Raw genomic sequence first — 23,021 nt, 5'->3', positions numbered from 1 at the left:
AAAGTAGACACTTCATGGTTTTGAAAAAAAACGTCATATAAGGTGTAACTAAGAAATTCAACAGCTAACTGGGGAAATACTATTCATTTTTGATTTCTCTAAGTTTAAAATACAGACAGACAAATATGAGTAGCAGTAGTGGATTTGGTATATAGATCTCATATCTTTCTGTGTAGGAATTGGGGGCCCTGTCTGATGTGTCAAGGTGCTTGTACTTACTGGCTGTGTTGGCCAACCTGGAAAGGAACCACAGACAAGCTAAAGCACTCCTGGAGAAAGCCCAGCTTGTGGGAGGAAATGAGCACTTCTGGTACAACAGTACCCTTAGTCTGATAGAAGCAATTCTAGAGGAAGAGGGGGAAGGAAAACAGAGCATGGTAAGGAAGTTTTTTGGCTTGGCGGTTGTGGTTTGGGTTTTTTTCAGCAATGGTCCTTTTCAGTGAAATATTATAGCATTTTCATTTCAATAAAAGCAAAATTAGGTGTTAAAGTGTTATTTTCTCTGTATGTTCAACATATGTTAATTACAGATTCCAAACACATGCAGACCACTAGGAACGAGATTTTACCCACAGAAATTTAGGATGTTCTTATATCCTAATCTCTCTATATCCTTCTACTGAAATAAGAGCAATTATAATGTAGCATGTGTGACAAAATCCCAGAGATCTGTTCTCTTGATTAGAATGCTTTTGTATTCAGACAGTTCTGTTAACACTGGTGTATTTATTTTCCATAATTATTAAAAATTACACCTTTCAATATTATTTCCTAGTATGCTTTTCCTTTTCATGTATTCCAAATACTTTTACAAATACTGTTTCTGGGTCCTGGAAGATACTACTATAATATATATATTTTTTTAGAAAAGCCTTTTCCTGTTTGACCTATGACATTAAAATATCCATTTGCTGTTCAGCCCTTAACTTGCAAGAGTTTCAGCATAAATATAATCTTGTGTCTGTGATGATCTACCCTGTATTGATAGGGTGTGCAAGTCTGTGTTGTATGGAGGGATTATTGTGATTTGGGCTGAACTCATATTTACAATTTTTTGTTCTTCACCTCTAAGATGAGTCTGGCTCCATCTTCCTTCCTTGTGTGTATGTGCACCATTCACTTGATCATCAAAATATCTAAGATCATAACTCAGACTTTCTAGACCTATTTACGGTTTTCAAGAGCCAGTTGGGGAATATTGGGGAAAGAGAATTAACATATTCTGTGCAAAATTTAAGCTTTCTGAATGAACATTTCATGTTATATAGAGACATTTAAAATAGATTTCTGAAAGTTGTGGTGTTGCCTGCAGGCTTGTGAGATTCTGGGACGCACTGTGAACGTGCTCCGATCCACGTTACTGAGGAGGCCTGGCAGGCAGGCAGAGCTGGGCTTTATGATTGCATCCCTTGAGGCCAGGTACCTGTCTCTTCATTCATATAACTTATAATATATTTTGTAAAACACACATTTTAAGAACTAGGGGGCTTTTAATAGCCTGTGCTTTCTGACTGCTGTCTTGTAATTAATTTTTTTTCTAGGAAAACACTTATTCAGGTACATTTTGCCCAAGATCAGATGACAATTAATGCTGAGTCTTCTCAATTGCCACATGTGCTACAGGAATCTTACAATGAATTGGTTCAAATTGATAAAGACTTTGTTCATTATGGGCATAAAAACTGCAGTGCTGAGATACTGCTGGAATGTGCAAATATTCAGAGGTAAGACTGTACCTCTATGGAAAAATTCTATTTAGGTTGAACTAGTCCACAGAGTGCATTGTTTATTTTTTGTGGTCTAACTAAAGATGGAAAAGAGCAGATAACATTGTGAGGCTTTCTATATTGGTGTTACATGCCTGCCTGCATTCTTCACATGTTCTGTATTCAGAAAAGTACTGTACAATCAGGCATTCTTTTCACTGAAGGCAGAGTTAATTTTAGGTGGTACCAGTGATTTTTGTTCTGTTTTGAGGTCAAAGCAAAGTATCAAAGTCTCTTAAGTCAGCGTTTTGACTTGCCATCTGCAAAGGTCTTTTAGCAGCCACACCAGTCATTCCCAAGTATTTACAGGCTTTTACCATTCTTACTGTTGAAATGTTTCTCTAGAAATTGGTGCAATAGCAAAAGTGCAGAACGTGGTGCGCCTGGAATCCCAGAGGCTTCCAAGATACCCCCTTAAAACGGCTGGGACATGGTTTGTTCCTGGGCCATTTTGTTCCTGGGAATGACGAACTCTGGAATATTGTCTGCCTTTCTTCTCTTTGAGTCTTGACATCTCCTTGGCACCGCAGCAGGGCAGTTCCAGGAGAAAGACCGTGGAAAAATAGCTTGTGAATGTTCCCTTCTCCTGTTTGAACGTTTCAAAAAACATCTGCACAACGTTTGGTTAATCTTTTTATGTATTAAGTCATCTGTTTAATCAGTCTAATAGACTCATTCTTTTATTATCTATTTTCAGTAGTGCTTATACCATAAAAATAAGCATTTTCTTATGTTAGTTCCTTTGGATATATGGTGGTTTTTTTTTTTCAGGTTGATTGCCAAGCAGGAAAGGAACAGAAAAGACAAACACAGTCATTATTTAGATGCTTACAACTTGGCTCAGAGGGCAGTATCCAAAACTGAGGAAGTGTTTCAGAATGTTTGGAGTTTATTTGCATATAATGAGGTATGGATAGGTTTTTTTTCCTACTCGTGGAAAAAACATCTAGTTTAGTTATAATATTCACTCATTCTTGGATAATTCCTGGAAGCCCCAAATGAGATTATCTTCTTGCAATGATTAAGCATTGTTTGAATATAGAAAGAAATATTGCACGTCAAAAGAGTGTACAGTTTAAAAAGGGATGAAGAGAGGATTTGTTTGGTCTTTATCAATTTTATTTAATTCTGGAATTTATCTAATAGCTACAAAAGAAAAAGTATAAACTTGGGGATATTTTTGATTCTCTAAATACCTCAGAAGTTTAAAATTCTTCAGCATAAAGTGTTTCTTCTCAGGAAAAAAATTTTATGCAGAACATTATTATAAATAAAGAAAGTCTGTCCTCCAAACAGTGTACTGTGGGTAATGGAAGCCTCCAGCCTACTTTTCCAGTGTGTACCATTATTATGCTCTGGCATCCAACTGTAACTCTTGGAACTGGATATTTGTACCAGGTACTTAAAATGTGAAAAGGAGAAACCCAGCTGCTCTTGTTCTATGCAACTACTTTGATTGCTTTGTAATGTATTTGACATTGAAGTTTGTCTTTTAAATTACTTAAATATCTTCATTGGAATATTTCTGCTCTATCGAGGTGAGATTGCTAAAATCTTTGCTTCTTCAATTAAAAGAAATACAACGTTCTAACTTCTTATCAGGTAAATTTGCAAAAATACATGAAATTAAAATTCTACATTGCTTTTTTTTTTGTATTTCAGAATGCAAATATTAGTATCCCATTAATGAGGCAATTAGCTAACAGGAAAATAAATCTTGTGGAAATTCTTTTGGATATTTTTCATCTTATTATTACTGAGAAAAAGCGTAAAGAAGTGGGAGAGGTGTCATCTCATGAAATTGTGCAGGCATTCATCATTGAAGAGGATGCATCAGAGCAGGTAATACAAAATATTTAGTGCTATGAATTGCATAAAAGGTATAACAAAGTTTCCCAGAGAAGTTTTCCATAGCACAACTTCTTCCACTACTGAGGGAAACTGAGGTTCTCCAGACCATTTCTGTATTTTTGCAGCAAGGGAGGTTCAAGTGGGTGATTTTAATCCTGGGGATGGTTTGTTGGGCACCCTCCCTTTATCCCGTGTTTTCCTTGTCATTGATTGTACTTTGCTTATGGATCTGACATGGAACTTTTTTTTAATCAGTTGTTAATGAATTTGTATATCTATTAAAGACAACTCATTTGTGGTTGAAAGTGTAATCACATTTAACATACATATTGGTATGTGAATAGATGTGAATAGATACATTTTTTTTTAAAGTATATTTCTATCTGTGTGGGTATATATGAGCAGATAAACCTAAATATGTATTTTGCCAGGATTGGAAGCATCTGGAATGCACTGTGGGGCACATTACACTGGCTCAGTTAGCAAATGTACAGAATCTCTGTAAAGGCTGTCCTGACATCACATCCAAATGCCTGTATCTGACTGGAAAAACTCTTCATTTCCTTGCCATTGATGTAAATCCTGTATATTCAGAGATTTACTGGAAGCCCAGTGTCATGGTATGCATTCTTTTCTGCACTTAGATTAATTTCTGTGTGCACAGTTTATCTGCCCCAATGTTTTTCTATATAAGTTTGTATAAAACTGTTCTTTATTGTTGTAGTAAGAACCCCATGTAAGAAAAGGAAGGTTGATTGAGGCGTTATAAATTTGGTGATGAATTAAAGTGTTCAGAAGAGATTAAGGGGGGACAAATATTAGAAAGCTAAAATCTCAGAGTTTGTATGGGGAGCCTTTTCAGTTTCTGATGGTCATATTGCCATTGTAACATATAAAGATATTTTTATGTCTGATGATATTAGTAAATCTCTCACCATCAAGGAGTTAAGGTAGTGATTTCTATTAAGATGAACTCTGTTTTCACATAGACTTTCGCAAAAGAGATGAAGCCAGCCTTACTTAGTGGGATGATTAATTATTCTTTTTTTTTTTTTACTGTGATGGGTAGGAAGAAGCTAAATCAGACATCAGAAAATCTTCCCTGACTTCAGCAGAATGCAGAGAACAGGATGGGACAGACGGTGGTTTACTAACTAATAAATGTCTATAATGATAAGTACAGGAGGAAAATACAGGAATTAAAGGTACATCAGCATATGAGCTTCCATTAGAATTGGAGTGCTGCTTTTTTATGGAATAACAGGCAATGCATCAGTTCTGTTTGAACTGACATTGGAAACACAATGTCAGAAACACAAACATACAAAAGAAAAAAATCTACAGAACACCTTCCAACAAAGAGCTTTCCAACCCTGCCCTGCTGTATTTGCGTATTTTGTTCATGTGTTAAATAAATGCCTTAAAAAGAAGCCTGAAAATTAGTCATAAAGAAGCAATGTGTACATATAACAAATATTTAATATTAATTTTAATATAAACCTTTTTATTTTTATCATCTAGAAGGAACATAAGATGGCTCAGAAGTACCTTTCTCAGTCCACTGAGGCTTTGCTGCAGTGCATGGGGGTTGCATTCAGTCAGAACATTACTGATGTACTGACTCCTGCTAGTTTGGAAATGGCTGAATGCTTTCAACAGTTTGATCCAGTTTCAGCAAGCCAGTTTTTGGCACTCCATCAGGTAAGGCAGCAATGTTTGTGCAGCTTTTCAGTGAGAGAATGTTGGAAGTTGCATAAACCAAACTGTATTGGCACAACCTGAGAATTGGTCATACAGAACACGTCTAGGATCCCATGTCAGAACTGGTAACACAGGTCATCAAATATGTGATGTGTTTGGTGAGTTCAGATCATTTGATTGGTGGCTTTTTAACAATTGTGTTGTCTGTTATGTTTGACCTGATGTTTGCACTGATGATTGCAGACATGAAAAAATTTTAATAAGAATAAATTACTATCATTTGATTAGCTAAGCTAAGACATTACCACAAAATACAGTTTCATTCTTCCCTAAGAAATAACTTTAAAAATGTTTCTCTGGATCTGTTCATTCATTATTTTGAAGTGTATGAGAAAGGTTTACATTCAGTTTGTCAAATTGACACGTACACAGTGTGGTCTCATGGATGGCTTGATGGTGTGTGATGCATTCATGTGAAAATGTGTCTCCACCCCAGAGAAGATGAGGAGTAGCTCTGAGGCTTATATTCCCCATATCAGGAAGGAATAGCTCATAGTTCCTACACCATCATCTCTGCTATAGAAATACAGAAAAGCACTTTATGCTACTTACCTTCCTACCAGTAGCAACACAAATGAAGGGAAGTTATGACGAGAAGAAAGCACCTGATTCTCTGTCAACACTTAAATTGGAAAATATCTGCACCTCTGGGTGGAGTGGGCTGGGTAGGTCTTCTGATAAATCAGAATCAGCTAATACTGGATTTTGTGGTTCAGTCCTTTATTCCTGTACTCCTGCAGCACACTGTATTATTTATGCTGTGCTGTCATACTTGTTAGTGAACAAGCTGAGTAGAATGCATATCAAGGCACCAAAACCAAGAGTAGTCATGTCTTTTACTGGGCAAAAAATTCTGATGATTCAGTTACTGCTGCCCAGAAATGTTTGTATTAAGCCTTCCTTTGGAATTTTTGATTAGGTAACCTGAATTGCTTTTTTTTTTTTTCTGTGACAGCTACATTGAAAGAAAAAAGGTGTTTTAGCTCTTAGCTAGCATTGGTTCAAAGGACAGGATTGCTCTGTTTGCTGAAAGAAAAGTTTACATAAAAGTTTACATGATTTTGCTCTTTGTAGAAGTGCATTAAGATTTGTGATGTGGCTACACAGTAAAGGCACAGAAACACAGAAAAGACTCAGCTTACTTCAAAGGCTAAATTCAGAACATGGTATTTACCATTCCACGTGGACCTTTGATGACTAAATGCAGGAACCTCAGGTGATAGATGTAGACAAAGAAATCATTTCCAGCTATTCATATTTAAGAACTCTTCCTAAGTTATTGCCAGGCTGTTTATCATTAGCCTGGAAGCACAAACAACAGGCTTTTGCTAGTTCATCTCACCTTTCAAGCAAGAGACTTCTTCGTCCTCATAGATATATAACACACGTAGTGTATATATGTATTTGTATAATTTTCATGAGGGAAAATAAATGTAAAAATTTTACAGAGCTGTTCAGTGTCTGTGATGATGAAGAGTATCCTCCTAACAGCTACCTCCAACACCAGCAGCTCTCAGCTGGCAGCGTTGCTGCATCTGCAGAATCATTTGAAACAAACCAGGAACACAAGTGATCTTCTGAAACGTGTGGAACAGCAGCTGGCTGCTACTTCAGTGGTAACTTTGAGATAATCTTCTTATTAATGTCTATATATATAATATAAATGCACAGAGAGCCACAGGACATGGGACAGTGGTGGGTTGGCAGTACTGGGGGAACAGCTGGGCTCTGCTTTCAGAGGGCTTTTCCAACCTGAACAATTCTGTGATTCTGTTGTGCCACATAACCCAAATATAATTGTATATAGTACTTGTTGGTGACATGCCTGTTCTTAGCAAGATTTTGAAGGACTTTTACAAACGTTATTATGAATTATCCTACTCCCTTCTTTTGCTAATATTCTGGTAGGATTTGATAACATTTTAACTTCAGAAATAGTGTAGTTGCCAAAAAAGTCATGTTGTTATGAAGAGTGGACTAAGTTACAGTGGTTTTAGTTTGTTTAATATTTATACATCCTTCTGCACTGCACAAAAATTACACAATCATGGGATGGTTGAGGTTAGAAAAAACCCTGAAGGTCATTTTGTAAAACCCCCTGGCTCAGACAAAGCCACCTAAGTTATCCAGGACTGTGTCCAGATGGCTTCTGAATATCTCCAAGAATGGGTGTTCCACAACCTCCCTGGGCAAGCTGTGCCAGTGATTACTTCCCTCAAGGGAAGTGTTTCCTGTTCTTTGGACAGAGTTGCTTGTCCTGCAACATCTGCTGAGTGTTTGGGCCTTTATATTTATATATATATATATATATATGTATGTATATGTGTGTGTGTGTTAATACCTTCTTTCCTAGAATTACTATCAATTTTCTAATGAAAGAACTGAGAATGGGGTTTATAAAATCCATGAAAATAATGCTACTTTTGAACTATTGTACAGGCATGGAGGAACCTCTGTATTCCTGTTGAACATTTTAATATAATGGATGAATTGCCATCCAATTTCTACATAGTTATTCTCCAGCACTCAGAAGACAGGTACAAAATATCATCATTTTGGTTTAGCATTGTTTGTTACAAATGTCATCTTTTTTTACCTGTTAAATAATCACTATTTTGGTTATTTATTGCCTTTCACTTCTAATTTTGCTGGACTTGAATTTTAGCATAGTGAACAATTTAATATATAAATAAAACTGCCTGCAGCTCAAAGCTGGACATTTTCTGTACTTTTAATTTCCCTAATTCTCTCTTAAATCTCCAGAAGTCACTTGAAAGGTTTCAGGCCACTCTTGATATCCTCCTAAACTCTGTTAGTAGTTTCCAGCCCCTGTTGCTTATGCTCCTGCAAATGTTAGGAAGGGTCATATTTAGCTTTATAAAGCCACCAGTTATCTGATGATTGCAGCCTAATTAGCAACCACTCATAAATTAAGTTAAAGCAATTGACTGTGAGTGCATTCACCAGTTCTAAAAGGTCTTAAACAATTGCTATAGAACAAGTGGACATCTACCTTATTTGCTATGTAGGAATAAAAGAACTTATCTTCCAGTTAGCCTTTGCAGGGTTTTGAACCCAGGATGGAGGTAGATGCTGCATTTTGAGAGTATTTGTGATCACATTATTTTAGAGGGTAATAATTACTCATCTAATAAATATGAGTGATATAAACAAGGCTGAACAGTCAAATAATCTACTCAGCACTTTCCTTCTTTCCATAGATCAAATCTGTACAGTTCATTGATTGAGATGCCCAAAGCAAGCACTGCACAGCAAAAAGAAAAACTCCCCCAACCCATGGGTAAGTACCTCTTATATTTATTTGAGAGATAAAAATCATTGCACTGAGGTTATGAGAAGGCTTTCTCATAAGTCATACCGTTCACTGTTGCAGTCAGTAAAATTTCAAAATACTTTGTCAAATAATTTTAACTCTTCTCCTCTTATCAAGGAAAGTAAATTCCTAAATATATGTTTTGTTATCAGATCTAGTGTATCTAGTCACAATTTGCAGAATTTTTGTTTATATTTGAAGGCTGAAGTTGTAATAGATAAATAATTGCTGAGTGTTTTTCACTGTGCATTTCTGTATATATATGTTATATATATGTTTGTATTTATTTTCAAAAAATACCACAGCTTTAGAAACTGGTGGTCTTTGTACAATCATTTCTTCAAGTACAGATATCTCAGAAGGAGTCTTAAGAGGGTGTTATCCTCCTTATAACAGTGCAGGCCAAAGTGTCTCGATTTCCTGTGAATCCTGAGGCATTCCGTGTTTTGTTGGAAAAAGTGCGTCTGTACAAGCAGCAAAAAATGAAGAGTCACCTTCAGCAAAATGTCGTTCAGAACTTGCAAGAGTTTGTCTCCAAAACAGATGTGGTAATGTATTTTATTACCTCAGATTTAAAATAGGGTGAAAAATACTTGCTAAAAATATGAAAATGTACTTGAAAAAGTACTGTACTTATGAGATTTGCATTTGCAAATGTAAATTGCTTTTCATATCACATGAAACCCCATGCTGTCCCAAGGAAAAAAACAGGATCATAGATTACAACCCTTTAATTAAAATAAAACTACCTTAGCCAATGATTTATTACTGATTTCCAACACAGAAAAGTTTTTCTAGGGCACACAATATCTTCTGCACTGTAGCTCCTTATTTGGACACAGTTGATCCAAGTCTGTTAGTCACAAAATTTTGCTTCAAGGGCACATCTTATTGGAGTCTTAAGTTTGAAAAACCCTCTTAAATTCTAGCTGATAAAAGCTTTCTGATACTGCAGGAAGGCTCAGTTCCCTAAGGACATTGTCACAATCAGTGAGCACAAGTTGTGCTAAGATAAAACTTAGGTTTTTTCTAATGATGAGGAAAATTCACTGTTAAATATAGCATTAACAAAAGCTGATATAGGCCTATTTCCATCATTAGTATAAAGGTAAAATACAGATCATATTGAATTTTCTGTACCAGTTTTCACTGTGTCATTAATGACCCAACTTTGACAAATCTGGTTCTTGAATTGCATTTCTGTTTTATTCATCATGTTGGCATCTTCCAGTTAAAACACCCATTATTGTAGATGGGTGAAGCATTGATCATTTTCTCTTACTCATGGCCAATACTTGTTGTATTGGCAAGTTTGTAAAGATTGCTGTAGTTGTGTAAGTAAAGACCGAGGTGCTGAGATAATATCAGGTTGAACAGATGACAAGAACAAGTGGCTTAGGTTTTTAAAATGTACATGTTACAACCCCCTGTCCTGTGTGCAGCCTGTACCAACCCCACAGAACCTAAATGAGGAGCCCAGTCGTGAATGCCAACACTCCTCACCATTTGGTTGAACTCCTTTGTCCAGAGAGTGGTTTTGTGTTGGATTTTACATGCTTCAGTTTTCAGTGTCCTCCTCTCCTACGTGGTTCTGTTCTCTTCTTATCTATTTTCTTCATCTGTTTACTTTGTTCCTAAATTGGCTCCACTGATCTCTCCATATGTTTTCCATTTCTTCTTCAAATGTTCTTCATTTGCTTCTTCTATGTTCATTGTGCAGTTTCTGCTCACTTCTCAAAGTTGTCCTTGCCCAGTTTCTTCTCATTATCTTTTCTTTCTACTCTACTTTTCTGCCATTCCCCATTGAAATTGCTGAAGTGTATTATTGCTTAAATAACAAATATTGACATCTTGTACTGATTCCTATGTTGGAATATTTTTCAAAATGCTGATAGGAAATTTTGAAGTAAAGTAGTTTTGAAACTGACCTTTCATATTTTGCATTTTATGTTGTTTCAAATAACTTGATTTACCCTCTGATTTAACATTAAAAAGTTTATATAAATAATGGTATTTGACCAGGATGAAGGGGGAAAGTATTCCAATTTTTGTTTCGATGTGTGTGTTAGACTCCAACAGAGAAAACAGATGATAATGGACTTGATTTGGCATCAGATTTCTCTGAAATATTGGAAATTATGGAAGAATATCTGAAACCAGTGCTGGCACAGTTTGATTTTTCTGCTCTCAGGTAAGACGTGTTGACTTGTTTGATTATCATTTGTGAAGGCAGAACTCTGACTCAAAGTCCTTCAAATAAAGGAATGGTTTTAGCAAGGATGTCCTGCTGAATGAAAGTTTTACATCCTGAAGGACAGGATATGCAGGATATGCCAGGCTAAGAGACTGAGCCACATGGTAAACTAATGGCCATTTCTAACAAGCACCGTTCTCCAGCTTAAGTTACACTTATGCTTAAGTTCAGTATGCAACATTATAATTAAACTATTTAAAGATGGGATTTCCAAAGGACAGGAACTCCAAAGAGAGCACATCCTTTGTAAAGTTTTATTTTGAAAGCATTGAAGCAGTTTTGTGTTTCCTGTGAAAGTTTTTACTTCCACGAGTATTAGTACTGGTAATATTTTCACTGAATTCCTCTTCCCAGAGAATCCCAGTGTGTACCAGTTTCAGCAGCTGAATCAGGAAAAAAGAGTTTGAAAGACAAGGACACTAAACAAGCTGGAATGCAGGGTATGTGCTCCTCAGAGTACAATATGTGTGTGTGTGTGTGTGTACAGACAGATACCAAAATCCAGTCAGTTTAGTTCTAATTTTATTTAAAGCAGGGAGAAGACAAAGCCTTGGTTTTATTTGGTTTATTTTCTATATCAAGTCAAACATTTCAGAGTACTCTCGAAGAGAAGATCTATATGCTGGATGGAACTGTCCTTCTGCATTCATTTAGAGTTTTCCAAACCATACAGGTTTGAAAAACTTGGATGGAGAGATGGTTGGTCATTAATACAGTGATATTTTTCCCTCTGAAGAATTGGTGCTTATAAGTGCATAGAAGTTTGAGAACATCTCAGGAGTAATGGTATCAAAATAAATATTTTTGCATAGTGCACTTGATCCACAGTACAGTGCAGTTCACGTGTCATAGAGCAAATTTAGGTTTTTACATCTAACTGCAGTTATTTTTATACGAACTGAGAACTACTAAATCATGTTCTGTCACATTTCTTTAGAGACACCTACGGATTCAGAATTGTGTGTGGTATTACTAGGGGATACATTACTTATGGAATTGCCTTTGGAAGCTCTGAGTATATTTAAAGAGGAAGGAATAAGTTCTGTATCCAGAGATTTTTCTCTCCAGATTCTCTACAATCGACGACGTTTGGCTGAGTCAGGTACTGTTAGATAAACAGCATCTATTTATAAAAGATAAATGAAAGATATTCATGATGATGCAGAAAACTAGATAGTTAAAAGTTTCAATAATATGAATGGTGGTGTATATTTTACTGGAAGGCTGACACATACAATAGGTTTCCAGTATTTTAGGTGGACTGTATAGTTTAGTAGACTTATTTCAGTAATGTACAGGCTGGTGATGCAATGGTAACTAATTTAAAATAACCTCTGTACATTAAAGAATTGTGTAAAACTCAGTGGAATCTTAAATGGCTTGCAAAGTTTCAGGCCAGGTTTACAAGTATGGTCTTAAACCTTTTAAAGTTTTTCCGCTGCACTGAAAAAAAAAGAATTTACACTTCTGTTAATATTCTTTACCAGTACTGTAAGACTGCTCAAAATAACAAATGTTAAAAGCTTTTAATCTCTGAACTACTTTCTTCTTGGTTTTTGTGCTACAAATGTACAAAATCAGATCCCCACAGGCTTTATGAACTTCCCTACTGCAGCCACTTGAACCCTACAGAAACTCTTCAGCAACATGAGTTAAAATGAAGTAGTTGAACAGTTGGTAAACTTGACCTCATGTCATCTTAAAACTCATTTCTTAGATCTAGAAGTGAGTAATAAACACAAGGACTAAGTAGTTTTTGTATAAATCAAAGATACCTTCTATTACTGAAGTTAAAAATTTGAAGTTGCATTTTGCTCATACATAGGTAAAACCACATAAAATTATTTAAAGTATTTTTTAACTTAAACTAACTAAGTTAAAAAGTAGACCACGTTTAGAAAATCTCACTCTGCACCATGAAAGTATTCTGTGCCGGGTTGGTTCTTGTATTGTGTTCTTATCTGTAATATTTAATAGTATTCAGCCTTCATTTCACCTCTTCTTTCTAAAGGGAAAGAATTGTAAATAATCTGAGATTAGAATATTTTTGGTTTACATCCACCCTCCTACACTGTTACAGGTCTTTCAGAAATACGAGTTTTAGAACACATGAGGTTTTTTCCATTTCTGTTTTTGCCTTGTTTAAAGTGAAACTCCTTATGGTTGCCTGATTTTTGAAGCAGATAAATGAGAGGGAGCAAAGTCAGTGTTGATGAGATTCTGACAGCAGCCACTGACTGAGGGAACATGAGCCAGAGGAGTGTGAATGTGGATCTCAAACTGCCCCCAGCCTTCAGGGCACCCCAGTGACAATGGCTGAAATGTGTGCTCTGGGTGGTGGTCACATATACAGTGAGAAATAGAAGTCACTTTTCTGTGCTTTTTAAAATTCTCTCGAACAAATAAAAATTCCAGTTCAAATATGATGCTTTCTTTTTCCTTTTGATATCTGCGTGTCCCACAGAAGCATCAGTAACTCCATTAACATCAACAATTAAGAAATGTGACAATAGGCCTAGAAAGTGCTTTGATAATCACTGCTCAACTCTGTCTGAAATTGGCAGTATAATGAAGCATTTTTATGTGTAAGGGATCACATCTCCAGCTTGTTTTCCTCTTTTAAGCCAGTATTTTTAGGCAAGACGGTTTTAGTAATGTCCTTGCCTTGCTGTGTTCTGAAAGAATTTTTATTTTTCCACTTTAACCTGTTGTTGTTATAATTGTTTATTATTGTTGTTGTTTGTTAGTAGTTAGTACAATATATATATGCAATCCTTTGAGGACATTTACTTTCTAAAACTGCCTATATGTAATATTAAAAAAAATTTCTTTTCAATTTCACAGAAACAGATGTTGAAATATCTAAAGATACAAAATCAAAATCACGTCAGAAAAAGAATGCTCAAATGGTGAACTTTCCACATTTTTTAAATAAGCTTAATAGGAATAGCTTTTATTTTTTGTTAAAAATGTTAGAGAGCTTGCATAGAAAAGTGTTCCAAGTGGCTTGCATAGAAGCTCATTATGTGTGCTAGAATTCTCAAGTGGAATAAATGTCATATAAGTCCATAAGAATTTTGCTTACTGTTGATTTTGCTTCTTGGAAAAATCGTACTTTGTAAATGGGACATATTTAATGACCCACCAAGGGAGTTGCTTAAAGTTACTAAAAGATGTCATGCAACAATAGATTTCATCTATATTGTATATCTGTATTTGCCTGTGCAGACACGTGTATATATGTAATGGATGTCTGTGCATTTTAGATTATTCAGAATAACTTATGCCTTTAATTTCCATTGACAATTGAGTATCATCTTCATTAATCCTGCCTTCAAAGCTTGGTTAGCTTTTTGACACGTCTTCCTGTTAGTTGTTTGACAGAAGGCATGCAATACTGTTAATATTTGATTGAAACTTTTACATGCAATAGAATATGTATTCTTTTTAATTGTAGGCAACAGTTAATCGTGATTTACCCTTGAGTGTTGATGCTCGTAATTTTAAATGTATCCTTTCACAAACTATGACCAGGTGTACCAGCTAAACTTTCTTCTTTTGTTGTTTAAATTGCATTGTTTTCTGCTTAACTGTTTATCAGATATTGTGGACCCCTATAATGAAGGAAGTGAACCAGGTAAGATATATTAAATAGTACTTTCTTCACAATCTACCCATGGAATTGAGACATTTTTATAATACAAAATGAAGCCGTGACGTAAAGTTGTTGGCAAAAAAGCTTAGCTGTTCATCAGGACAGCGCTGTTTATCCCCTGGAAGTGCAGCATCAGTGAAAGAATGTAACAGTTAATGGAGGATTTTAATTGAATCACAGAGTCACAGACTGGTTTGGGTTGGGAGGGACCTTAAAGATCATGAGTTCCACCCTCCTGCCATCGGTCAGGGACACCTTCCACTAGCCCAGGTTGCTCCAAACCCCATCCAGCCTGGCCTTGGACACTTCCAGGGATGGGGCAGCCACAGCTTCTCTGGGCAACCTGTGCCAGGGCCTCCCCACCCTCACAGGGAAGGAAGGATTTGTTCCCAATATCCCATCTAACCCTGCCCTCTGGCAATGGGAAGCCATTCCCTGTGTCCTGTCACTCCAGGCCCTCATAAACAGTCCCTCTCTGTTTGTCTGATTGGCTCCCTTCAGCTGTTGAAATAGTTTTTAAGTCTGAATGCAACACAAAAGCAGCTACTGAACAATCAGTGGCATAACAGAGAATGGCTTCATGCATTTGCAGTTTGTCCTTCACAGCAGATTGAAATAAACCACTGTTCATGTGCTCAGTATCTGGCTGTAGCATCTATCTTTAATTTACACTCGTGTGAAATAGAGTCAAAAAGAGAAAATGATTTGTCATTAAATGTGCAATGTTCTTGGAGAGCAGAGGTGGCGTTGGAGTCTTGTTTTCTGAAATCAGGACTCTGGAAATTCAGTTGTTTTATCCACCTACTGAAGTCCTCTCCGAGCCTCTGGAACAGAACTGCATGAGCAGTACTGGTTTTCAATTCTTTACCCTTTCCTCAGGGTATCTACAGTTTTTGCTTTGTGCTTTTAAGGTCTTTAACCTGTCCACTAAATAATTCTTGTCCATTATAGGAGACACCTTTCATATGGGAATCACAATTTTACTCTGAAAATGTCACAAATTACTTCAATTTTAAAAGCCAGACTTAGGTTTCAAAAAAGATGCAATCTAATGATGACCTCTAAATATTATAGTGTAATTTTTAAATTATTGACATTAAGATTTCCCAGTGTAGTTTGTAGCATGTTATGCTCTTAAGGATGAAATTCTGTCATTACAGAAGCTTCAAGTCCTTCCCAGAAAATAAAGGAAATCCTAGAAAAATACCATGACCTGTTCACAGTACAGTGGGAAGGTGTCATTGGCAACATGCATGTTCCAAGGTATGTAACATTCTGTCTGCTTTCTGGTTTTATCCACGTTTCTTGTTTAAAGTTGTGCCTGTTCCCAGAGTCTTCGGTCATAAAACAGGGTCAAGTTTTGCTCAGCTGGTAAACACATAGCAGACCATTGTTACTGTTTCAAACACAGATTTAGATTTGTAGACAGAATATTTTAGGGACCTGAAATACAGTGCCACAAAGGGATTTAGCCTGGTGGGTTTTGTCAGAGTTGCTGTATATGCAGATAATCTAATTTTGACAGAAGGTCTCCTGGAGGAGTCTTTGATGAATAAGCATGTGAGCTTAAGTGTAATTTCTGGCTTTGCTCATAACTGCTTGTAAATCCAAGTGTTAAAACCTGTAGCATCTTCATGCACCTCGAGTCAGCTGTAAGGTCAGAGTACAGATTTCAGAAGCAAAGCAGTCAAGGTACATCTCAGAGTTCTCAATTTCAGACATTGATTATGGAGGTAGTGCCATTTTATGGAGTATATTCATAAACACACCATTCTTTATAGAACTACTTTACTTTTAAGATCAAAACCATAGAGGGATAAAAGGGATCTCGAGAGGTCAAGCAGTGACAAGTCCTGTGAGTCAAAATAGCCATCACTCGACCTTCCTTCCTAACTGCTGTTTTAGAATCAGTCCTTTGGAATCTTCCCTGATTAGTTAATGTCACTGAGTAGATTCTTTGGTATTTCTTCCTAGCAATTAGAAGGATGGTTGTTATCAAATTGCAGGTTTTGCTGCCAGCTGGGCTAATTATCCACATCTCTTTTCAAACCTTAATGGCTTTGTGCCCTGGTGGGTGCAATGGGTGCATATACAAATACTGCCTTTGAATATGTAAGACTAAAGACTGGGATTTCAAAGCTGCACAATTTTTTTAAATTATTTTATGGAGAAACTGGTATTTATCTGAAAATACACTATGCCTCTTGTCAGTAAGAGATGTTACTAAACTTAGTATACCCCTGTATTAAAATAGCTGCTGTTAATAGTCCCTGTGAGTTACTACATTTTTTCATAGAATTCTGCAGTCTGATTTATCTCCTTGCTTTGCATGCTGACTTCTGTTGTAATTATTTCTGGAGTAAATAAAACTGAAGTGCTGGCTGTGGATAATTTCTGGAAGGTATTCCCGTAAATAGTAAGATAAAAGTCACTTCCTTTCTTTGTTCTTTCTTCCTTTCAGCCAAGCTGAGTGGGAGCAGCTGCTGACAAGCTGTAGTGCATTTCTCTTCCATGGGATGGAGAGATTCATGTCTCATGTAGTACTGAACAGATTGGTTGCTATGAACATCCCAAGTAAGATAAGCAAATTGAGAAATCTTATTTAATGACATCACCTTTTATTCCCAGGCATAAACATACTTTAGGAGGAAAGACTGACATATTGAGAGGAGACATCATAAAAGTTGTCAAGTGTGTCAAAGGCTTTTCAGACAGAAAAGTAAATTACTTCTCATCTGCTTAGGTCAGGAGAATAAGTAACAGATTAAAACTACAGCAAACCAAACAGTAGGCAAAGCCTTTTAATTCTTAGAGTATTCTGAGGTATTTTGCTGGAGACCTTTAAGGAAAATGAGGCCTGTTGGAGGTGTAACTTGGCTGTAACTGGTGGAGAGGAGATGCATAGAAAACATTTCCATACCTGCATAGCATAAACTCTTTCAAAAGAGTTTAGAACTACAGAATTGAGTCATACAGGTAATACTGTAATAAGATGGTATATAGACTTCATTATCAATTGTGCTAATGAGGCAGAGCAAAAAAACTGCAAAAGACTATGGAAAACCATAGCAAATCACATCAAATAATGTTAAATAACTTTATTAGTTCCTTTACATAGTAATTGCCAATTTTTGCTGAAATATGTAAATTTTATATTAGTTGTTTAGACTGCATTCAAGGAAGTCACTAACTTACAAAAGGGCTTGATTTACTTATATTTATTATGCTGGGCATTATTATTAGTGCAAATACCATTGTTATATTTTTTTCCAGAATGCAATTTGATGGTTCTTCTGGATCTAGTACGATCACAGCAAAGTTACCAAAGAATTACAAAGTCTGATATCCACAAAAGGTAGGATAAAGTTAATTTCAGTGAAGTCCACAATAAGGCAGATTATTTCAAAGCAGTGTTAAAATTTTGAGTTACAAATATTCTCGTTTACTTCTGCAAGTAGAAGAGCATCTTTATAGGGCTAAATAGGATGAAAGCTCTGTTACAAGGCAATGATAAGAAAATCAGGCACAGAAACCTTGCTACATTACACTTACCTGCCAAACTGACTTAAAGATTCTCAAAATGTTCTAATTGAGTATATAAAACTTCCCTTTAACAGATAAACTGTTAAGAGACTCTCTGAGTTTTCATATACTGAATGGTTTAACAATCAGACAGATTTTTTTTTAAATAAATTATTACGGTGTGTTAAATAACCTGTTCAGAGTTTTTAATATTATTAATGGCAGATTTTTTAACCTTAAAAGCATCTCAGTATTTTCCTTGCTTTTAAGTTGACAGGTGGCAGGGTTTGTATCCTTTTACTGCATGTCCAGTAGGAATTCTTGACAGATGGCATGTGACAAATAAGTTTAAAGGTATTAAAAGCAAGAAGAGTAGTTTCAGTGTCCTGATTTTATTCATGAGCTCCTTAGTCCATGCTGTATTTTCAGATAACCTGCTTGTATTCCTGAGGGCCAGGATAGCTTGCAAAGGGGTGTAGATGGAGTGGAGCACTGGGCAATCATCAGAAACATGAAGGTTAACACAGACGAATGAGAGACTCTGCTCCAGGGACACCACTATGAACCAGGAGAGGGGTGGCTGGAAGGGCCCTGCACAAATGGGCCTGAGGCTGTGCCTGGGCACCCAGAGGGCAGAGCACATCCTGGGGGCAGAAATATCTTTTGACTTTTCTAATTATTCATTCCACAAAGAGGGGAAAAAAATCTCTAAAAATACTGTTAATTAGTGCAACAATGCATAAGTTAAAATCAGTTGTGTGTAAGATAGGTTATACACACCACTACATGTGTAAATATGCAGATCTCTGAATAAATAACAATCTCCTGGAATCTTTTTGTATCCTTTTTCACCTTCCCTAAACAGCCATTTCCTAAACCAAACCAAACTGTGATTCCTTAGACTAGTTTTTCCAACTCAAAACTTTTGAAGTTTCACTGTAATAGGTTGGTGAATTTATCAATAGGATTTACATGTTTGAGTCTAAAAGCCTCCTGAAAGTTTAGAATAACATTTGTTTAAAACTAGTCACATAACTACTTAGACAAACAGAGCATCTCCTCCCAAAATTACTGAAAACTTGAATTATCATCTTTTGATAAAAGTTACCATGAAAAGCAGAGCCAAATAAAAACAAACTTCAGCCTTCTGTTTACTGCAGTTCCAACCTTACAGAGTATCACTCCCATCCCATCACTAAAACAATAATTAAGGAAAGATACTTAATTAAATGTGCAGCAGTAAAAAAATCAAATGCCACATTACAAGTGATTTGCTTTTAGGCCTCCAAATTAACATCATACTTATGACATAGAGCAGGGTTTCAGTTCCTGCAATGTTCTGTGTCTAAACCTGTCTTTTCACGTGATTACCAACATTTTGACTCTCTTATAAAAGATATTCTGCAGTGTTTTGCAAGAGTTAGCGTGTCACTCCTCCTTCCACATTTCCTGAGATGCCCAGAACTACAATAATATGACAGAGAGCAATCCTACTGGAAAAACTGCACCGTGGAAAGATGTAAACTTACCTAAATTCATTACCTGAGATTCAAGGTGCTGTATGAATGTCAGAAAACACTTTATGGTCAGCATACAAGAAAATGCCATCTTTCTCCTTCTTTCAAAAAGCATTGTTTGTTTAGTTATATTTTTAAATACATTATGTACATTTTTCTTTTATTAATCTCACTACTTTTGATTTTCTTTAGTCGCCTGCATATTGCCCTGGAGAGACCCACAGAGACAGCAATGCTGCTGAGCCTCACTGGGGTTGGCTGTGTAGTGGCCACCCAGTGGTACACGAGCCTGCAGGACAATGCAGAGAGGCTGGAGCTCCTGTTCCACAGTGAGTGTTTGTTACTGCTTCAGGCACCTGCTGTGTGCATCTCCCTGACTCCTGGCTGCTCTTCCTTTGCTCCTCACCAGACTTTGCCTGGAGTTTCCATCGGAGCTCAGGACCAATGTGGTGTTGACAGGTTGATCTTGCAAGCAGAGCAGTGACCTGCTTAAAACAGTGTTAGTGGGGTGTTTGTTGATGGTCATATGGTAAGAGTAGGATTTCTCCAGTGAGGAGCAGTGCCCTAGGATTTGGCAACCTGTAGTTCTATCAGCTGTGGGGAAAACAAAAACAGGGGTGAACTCGCATTCTCAGAAATACATAACTGGATCTGTAAAGTGTCCTTTTGCATTGAGTTGTAAATGTGACAGCACCAGGCTCTAGGGTTGATACTTCCTTGTATTTCAAAACTTTCATTAAAAACTCACAGAAACTAACATTTCTTTCCAGATTTGCTGAGCCTTGGTCAAACAACTGGGCAGACAGTCCATACTCTTCATAAGAGTGGAATTCACAGGAAAAGGGATTCTACTGAAAGTAAGAATTAAAAGGCTTAGTACAAGAGACTATTTTATTAAATTAACTAGAACCTGGTAGATCTGTGAGTGGTTCACAGGTAAAAGTGAAACCTTGCAGGTGAACTGTGACAATTTTCTGTGACTGTTCTTACAAGAATTGAGAGTCAGAAGACAACTGATAAAATATCATAATTGGAGTAGCCGTTTTTACATAAATAAAATTTTGGGGGACACTTTGTCGTAGCTGACCAAAAGCTAAAGTCTGTGCTCCACTGAACTGTTACAAAATGAAGCAGTGGGACTGAAAAGGTACATCAGGAGCATGACATAAGCAATATAAATGGATTATAGACTGCAAGAAGATCAGCAGTGATTTCAGGCAGTCTGCATGGTAAAGGGCACACTAGAGGCAAGAAATTTTACCTGGTATCTTGCTGGAGAGGGGGGAGAGATTTTTCAGTAAAACAACTTTTAATATACTGTCTATAAAATTGTATTGCTGTTTTTCAGTGTATGGGACTTACCTCTTAAAATAAGGGTTAATAAAAGAAATTTTAATTATAACTTGCACTGTCATAGAATTGAAGAGAGAAAGAATTCAGATCAGAAACATTCCCTAGTTTCCTGTTTTTTCTGAAAATGATTCTTGCATATAGTGGCAAGAACATAAAAGAGTATTAATCAAAGAGAAGATGTGTTAAATTATGTCACTAAAAGCATTCTTCTATTCAGCCATATTCAGAAATAAGAATGTTTTTTTGCAATATTTTTATAGTGGAAGTGGATTCTTCCAGCTCTCCTGGAGACAGAACAGAAGAACAGACTGCTCACACCTCCTCAGATCTTCCTGCAGCTCATCCATCATCTTTCAACTGTGTGCTCTATGGTTTACCCAACGTCATTTTGGTGTAATTTGTGTCAGTCTTTCTGTGCTGGGGACACCTTCACTGTGCACAGGGAACCTTTGCAGATGCTTCTTTCTGGATGGCCTAAGGAGAGGTGAGCTAAAGAAAATGCACCTTTTCCTGGTTTCTGTTTCAGATGTAAGCAGTGTGATACTGGAGTAAGTGTCAGGAAAACAGAATATTTAATTTCGAGATTCCAGTCGGTACTGGAAGGTTTTCTAAACTTGGTGATTCCTTTAAAGGAATTTGGAGAGAACAAACACACCTTAATGCAAAGTGGGCTGTTGTTTGTCAGCCTTGATGCATGAATGGAATTAATCTGTACATATGTCAGTGCTTCCATTTGGAAAATAATTTTCCTTGATGTGCTTTATTTTTACATGGAAGATTTATTAGGAACATAGCTGGAAAATTTACCAAGTTACCTTATTCTGAGTGAACTAATTTTTACTTTTTATATAGAGGTAGTCGTAGTTTAATTAGAGAACAAGGCAGTATTGAATAAAATGTTTAATTATTTCATGCTTTCTTTATTTTCCTATGGTTTTCCTGAATAACATGAGAATGTATTAAATTATTTCAAAATCCCAAATAAGATTATTATGTGTTTGGATTTTGTAATATGCTCTGTTAAACAGCAGTCTGTTTTTTAAATTACAGGCTTCTAAACTTTAGTGATAGCAGTAGAAATAGATGTAAAATAATTTAGAACTTATGGAAAGTATAAATCTTCGATTGTTATTGCAACTAAAACCATTTCAAGAGTCTTTTTTTTCCCCAGTAAAATGATGATGTCTTGCTTCCAGTGACAGTTTTTTTGTGTCTAATGCTGACAGAACATTAAAATGGCACTGAAAAGATACTAATCTTGGCTACCTGATGAGTTACAGTTAGAACCTGGTAAGAGTTACAGGGCTATATAAACCATAATTACAAAATAATGACATGCAAAATACTTTCCTTATGCACAAAACAGAATATAAATTTGTGCTTCCTTCCCTCTTGCTCTCACAGTTTAATTAGATGACCTTATATGAACTGCAGCTGCTCTGTCAAACTGTGTTCCATAAAAAGCATTATTTTTATTCCCTTTTATAACCTAATTTAGACAGGACATATATTGTTTGTGGCATGTATTTGGACATTCAATAACAATACCAAGTGAGTAAAGAGGAGCTCATAGACTGTTCTGAAGTTACCCAGTCTGAAAGTTAAGGATTCAGTGTAAGATATTTTCAGGTCTCTGAACTTGCCATGTTTTACCACACACTGGCATGAGTCCCTTCCCCCAGTTCTGGCATTTATGTGTTTATTTTTAAGTCTTATGAGGTACCTTTTCATTGCATCTCTGTGACACAGCTGCTTTTCTTAAATCCTATTGACGGTATTTAGAAAGTTCAAGGATTCCTGAGTTTGAAGAAGCAATTTCCCTTAAAGGAAGCAAGTGTTCACACTTGTTCAGCATAGCAAATATCCATTATATTGGTAATTTCTTACTTATTTCCAATATTAATTTTCACATCATTCTCCAATACATTCATTGCTGTGAAACTGTATTTCCCTGCACTTAATGTGTTGTTCATCTTGAATGCCACCTTTTTAGTGCTGTCTCTTTAAC

General features: G+C 36.3%; 1 protein-coding gene across 1 annotated transcript in view; it reads left to right on the top strand.

Moving 5' to 3' along the window:
• The window catches only part of CFAP46 (cilia and flagella associated protein 46), a 61,435-nt gene extending 39,543 nt beyond the window's left edge, over nt 1-21,892 (top strand). Inside the window, 25 exon segments of the mRNA XM_050340828.1 lie at nt 177-377; nt 1,313-1,419; nt 1,542-1,724; nt 2,538-2,673; nt 3,429-3,608; nt 4,049-4,237; nt 4,687-4,788; nt 4,790-4,822; nt 5,139-5,318; nt 6,827-6,994; nt 7,818-7,915; nt 8,600-8,679; nt 9,109-9,260; nt 10,782-10,903; nt 11,321-11,406; nt 11,904-12,068; nt 13,811-13,875; nt 14,424-14,475; nt 14,568-14,603; nt 15,782-15,884; nt 17,083-17,195; nt 17,895-17,976; nt 19,853-19,989; nt 20,431-20,517; nt 21,274-21,892. Coding sequence (XP_050196785.1) covers nt 177-377; nt 1,313-1,419; nt 1,542-1,724; nt 2,538-2,673; nt 3,429-3,608; nt 4,049-4,237; nt 4,687-4,788; nt 4,790-4,822; nt 5,139-5,318; nt 6,827-6,994; nt 7,818-7,915; nt 8,600-8,679; nt 9,109-9,260; nt 10,782-10,903; nt 11,321-11,406; nt 11,904-12,068; nt 13,811-13,875; nt 14,424-14,475; nt 14,568-14,603; nt 15,782-15,884; nt 17,083-17,195; nt 17,895-17,976; nt 19,853-19,989; nt 20,431-20,517; nt 21,274-21,410 — 2,994 coding nt within the window. The 3' untranslated portion in view covers nt 21,411-21,892.
• Nucleotides 21,893-23,021: the final 1,129 nt, after the last annotated feature.

This window comes from Myiozetetes cayanensis, unplaced genomic scaffold, assembly GCF_022539395.1.
Source record: "Myiozetetes cayanensis isolate MyiCay16 unplaced genomic scaffold, myiCay2020 scf10, whole genome shotgun sequence".
Taxonomy (NCBI): domain Eukaryota; kingdom Metazoa; phylum Chordata; class Aves; order Passeriformes; family Tyrannidae; genus Myiozetetes; species Myiozetetes cayanensis.
The sequence above is the reverse complement of the archived record's forward strand: the minus strand, read 5'-3'. Positions and strand labels throughout refer to the sequence as shown.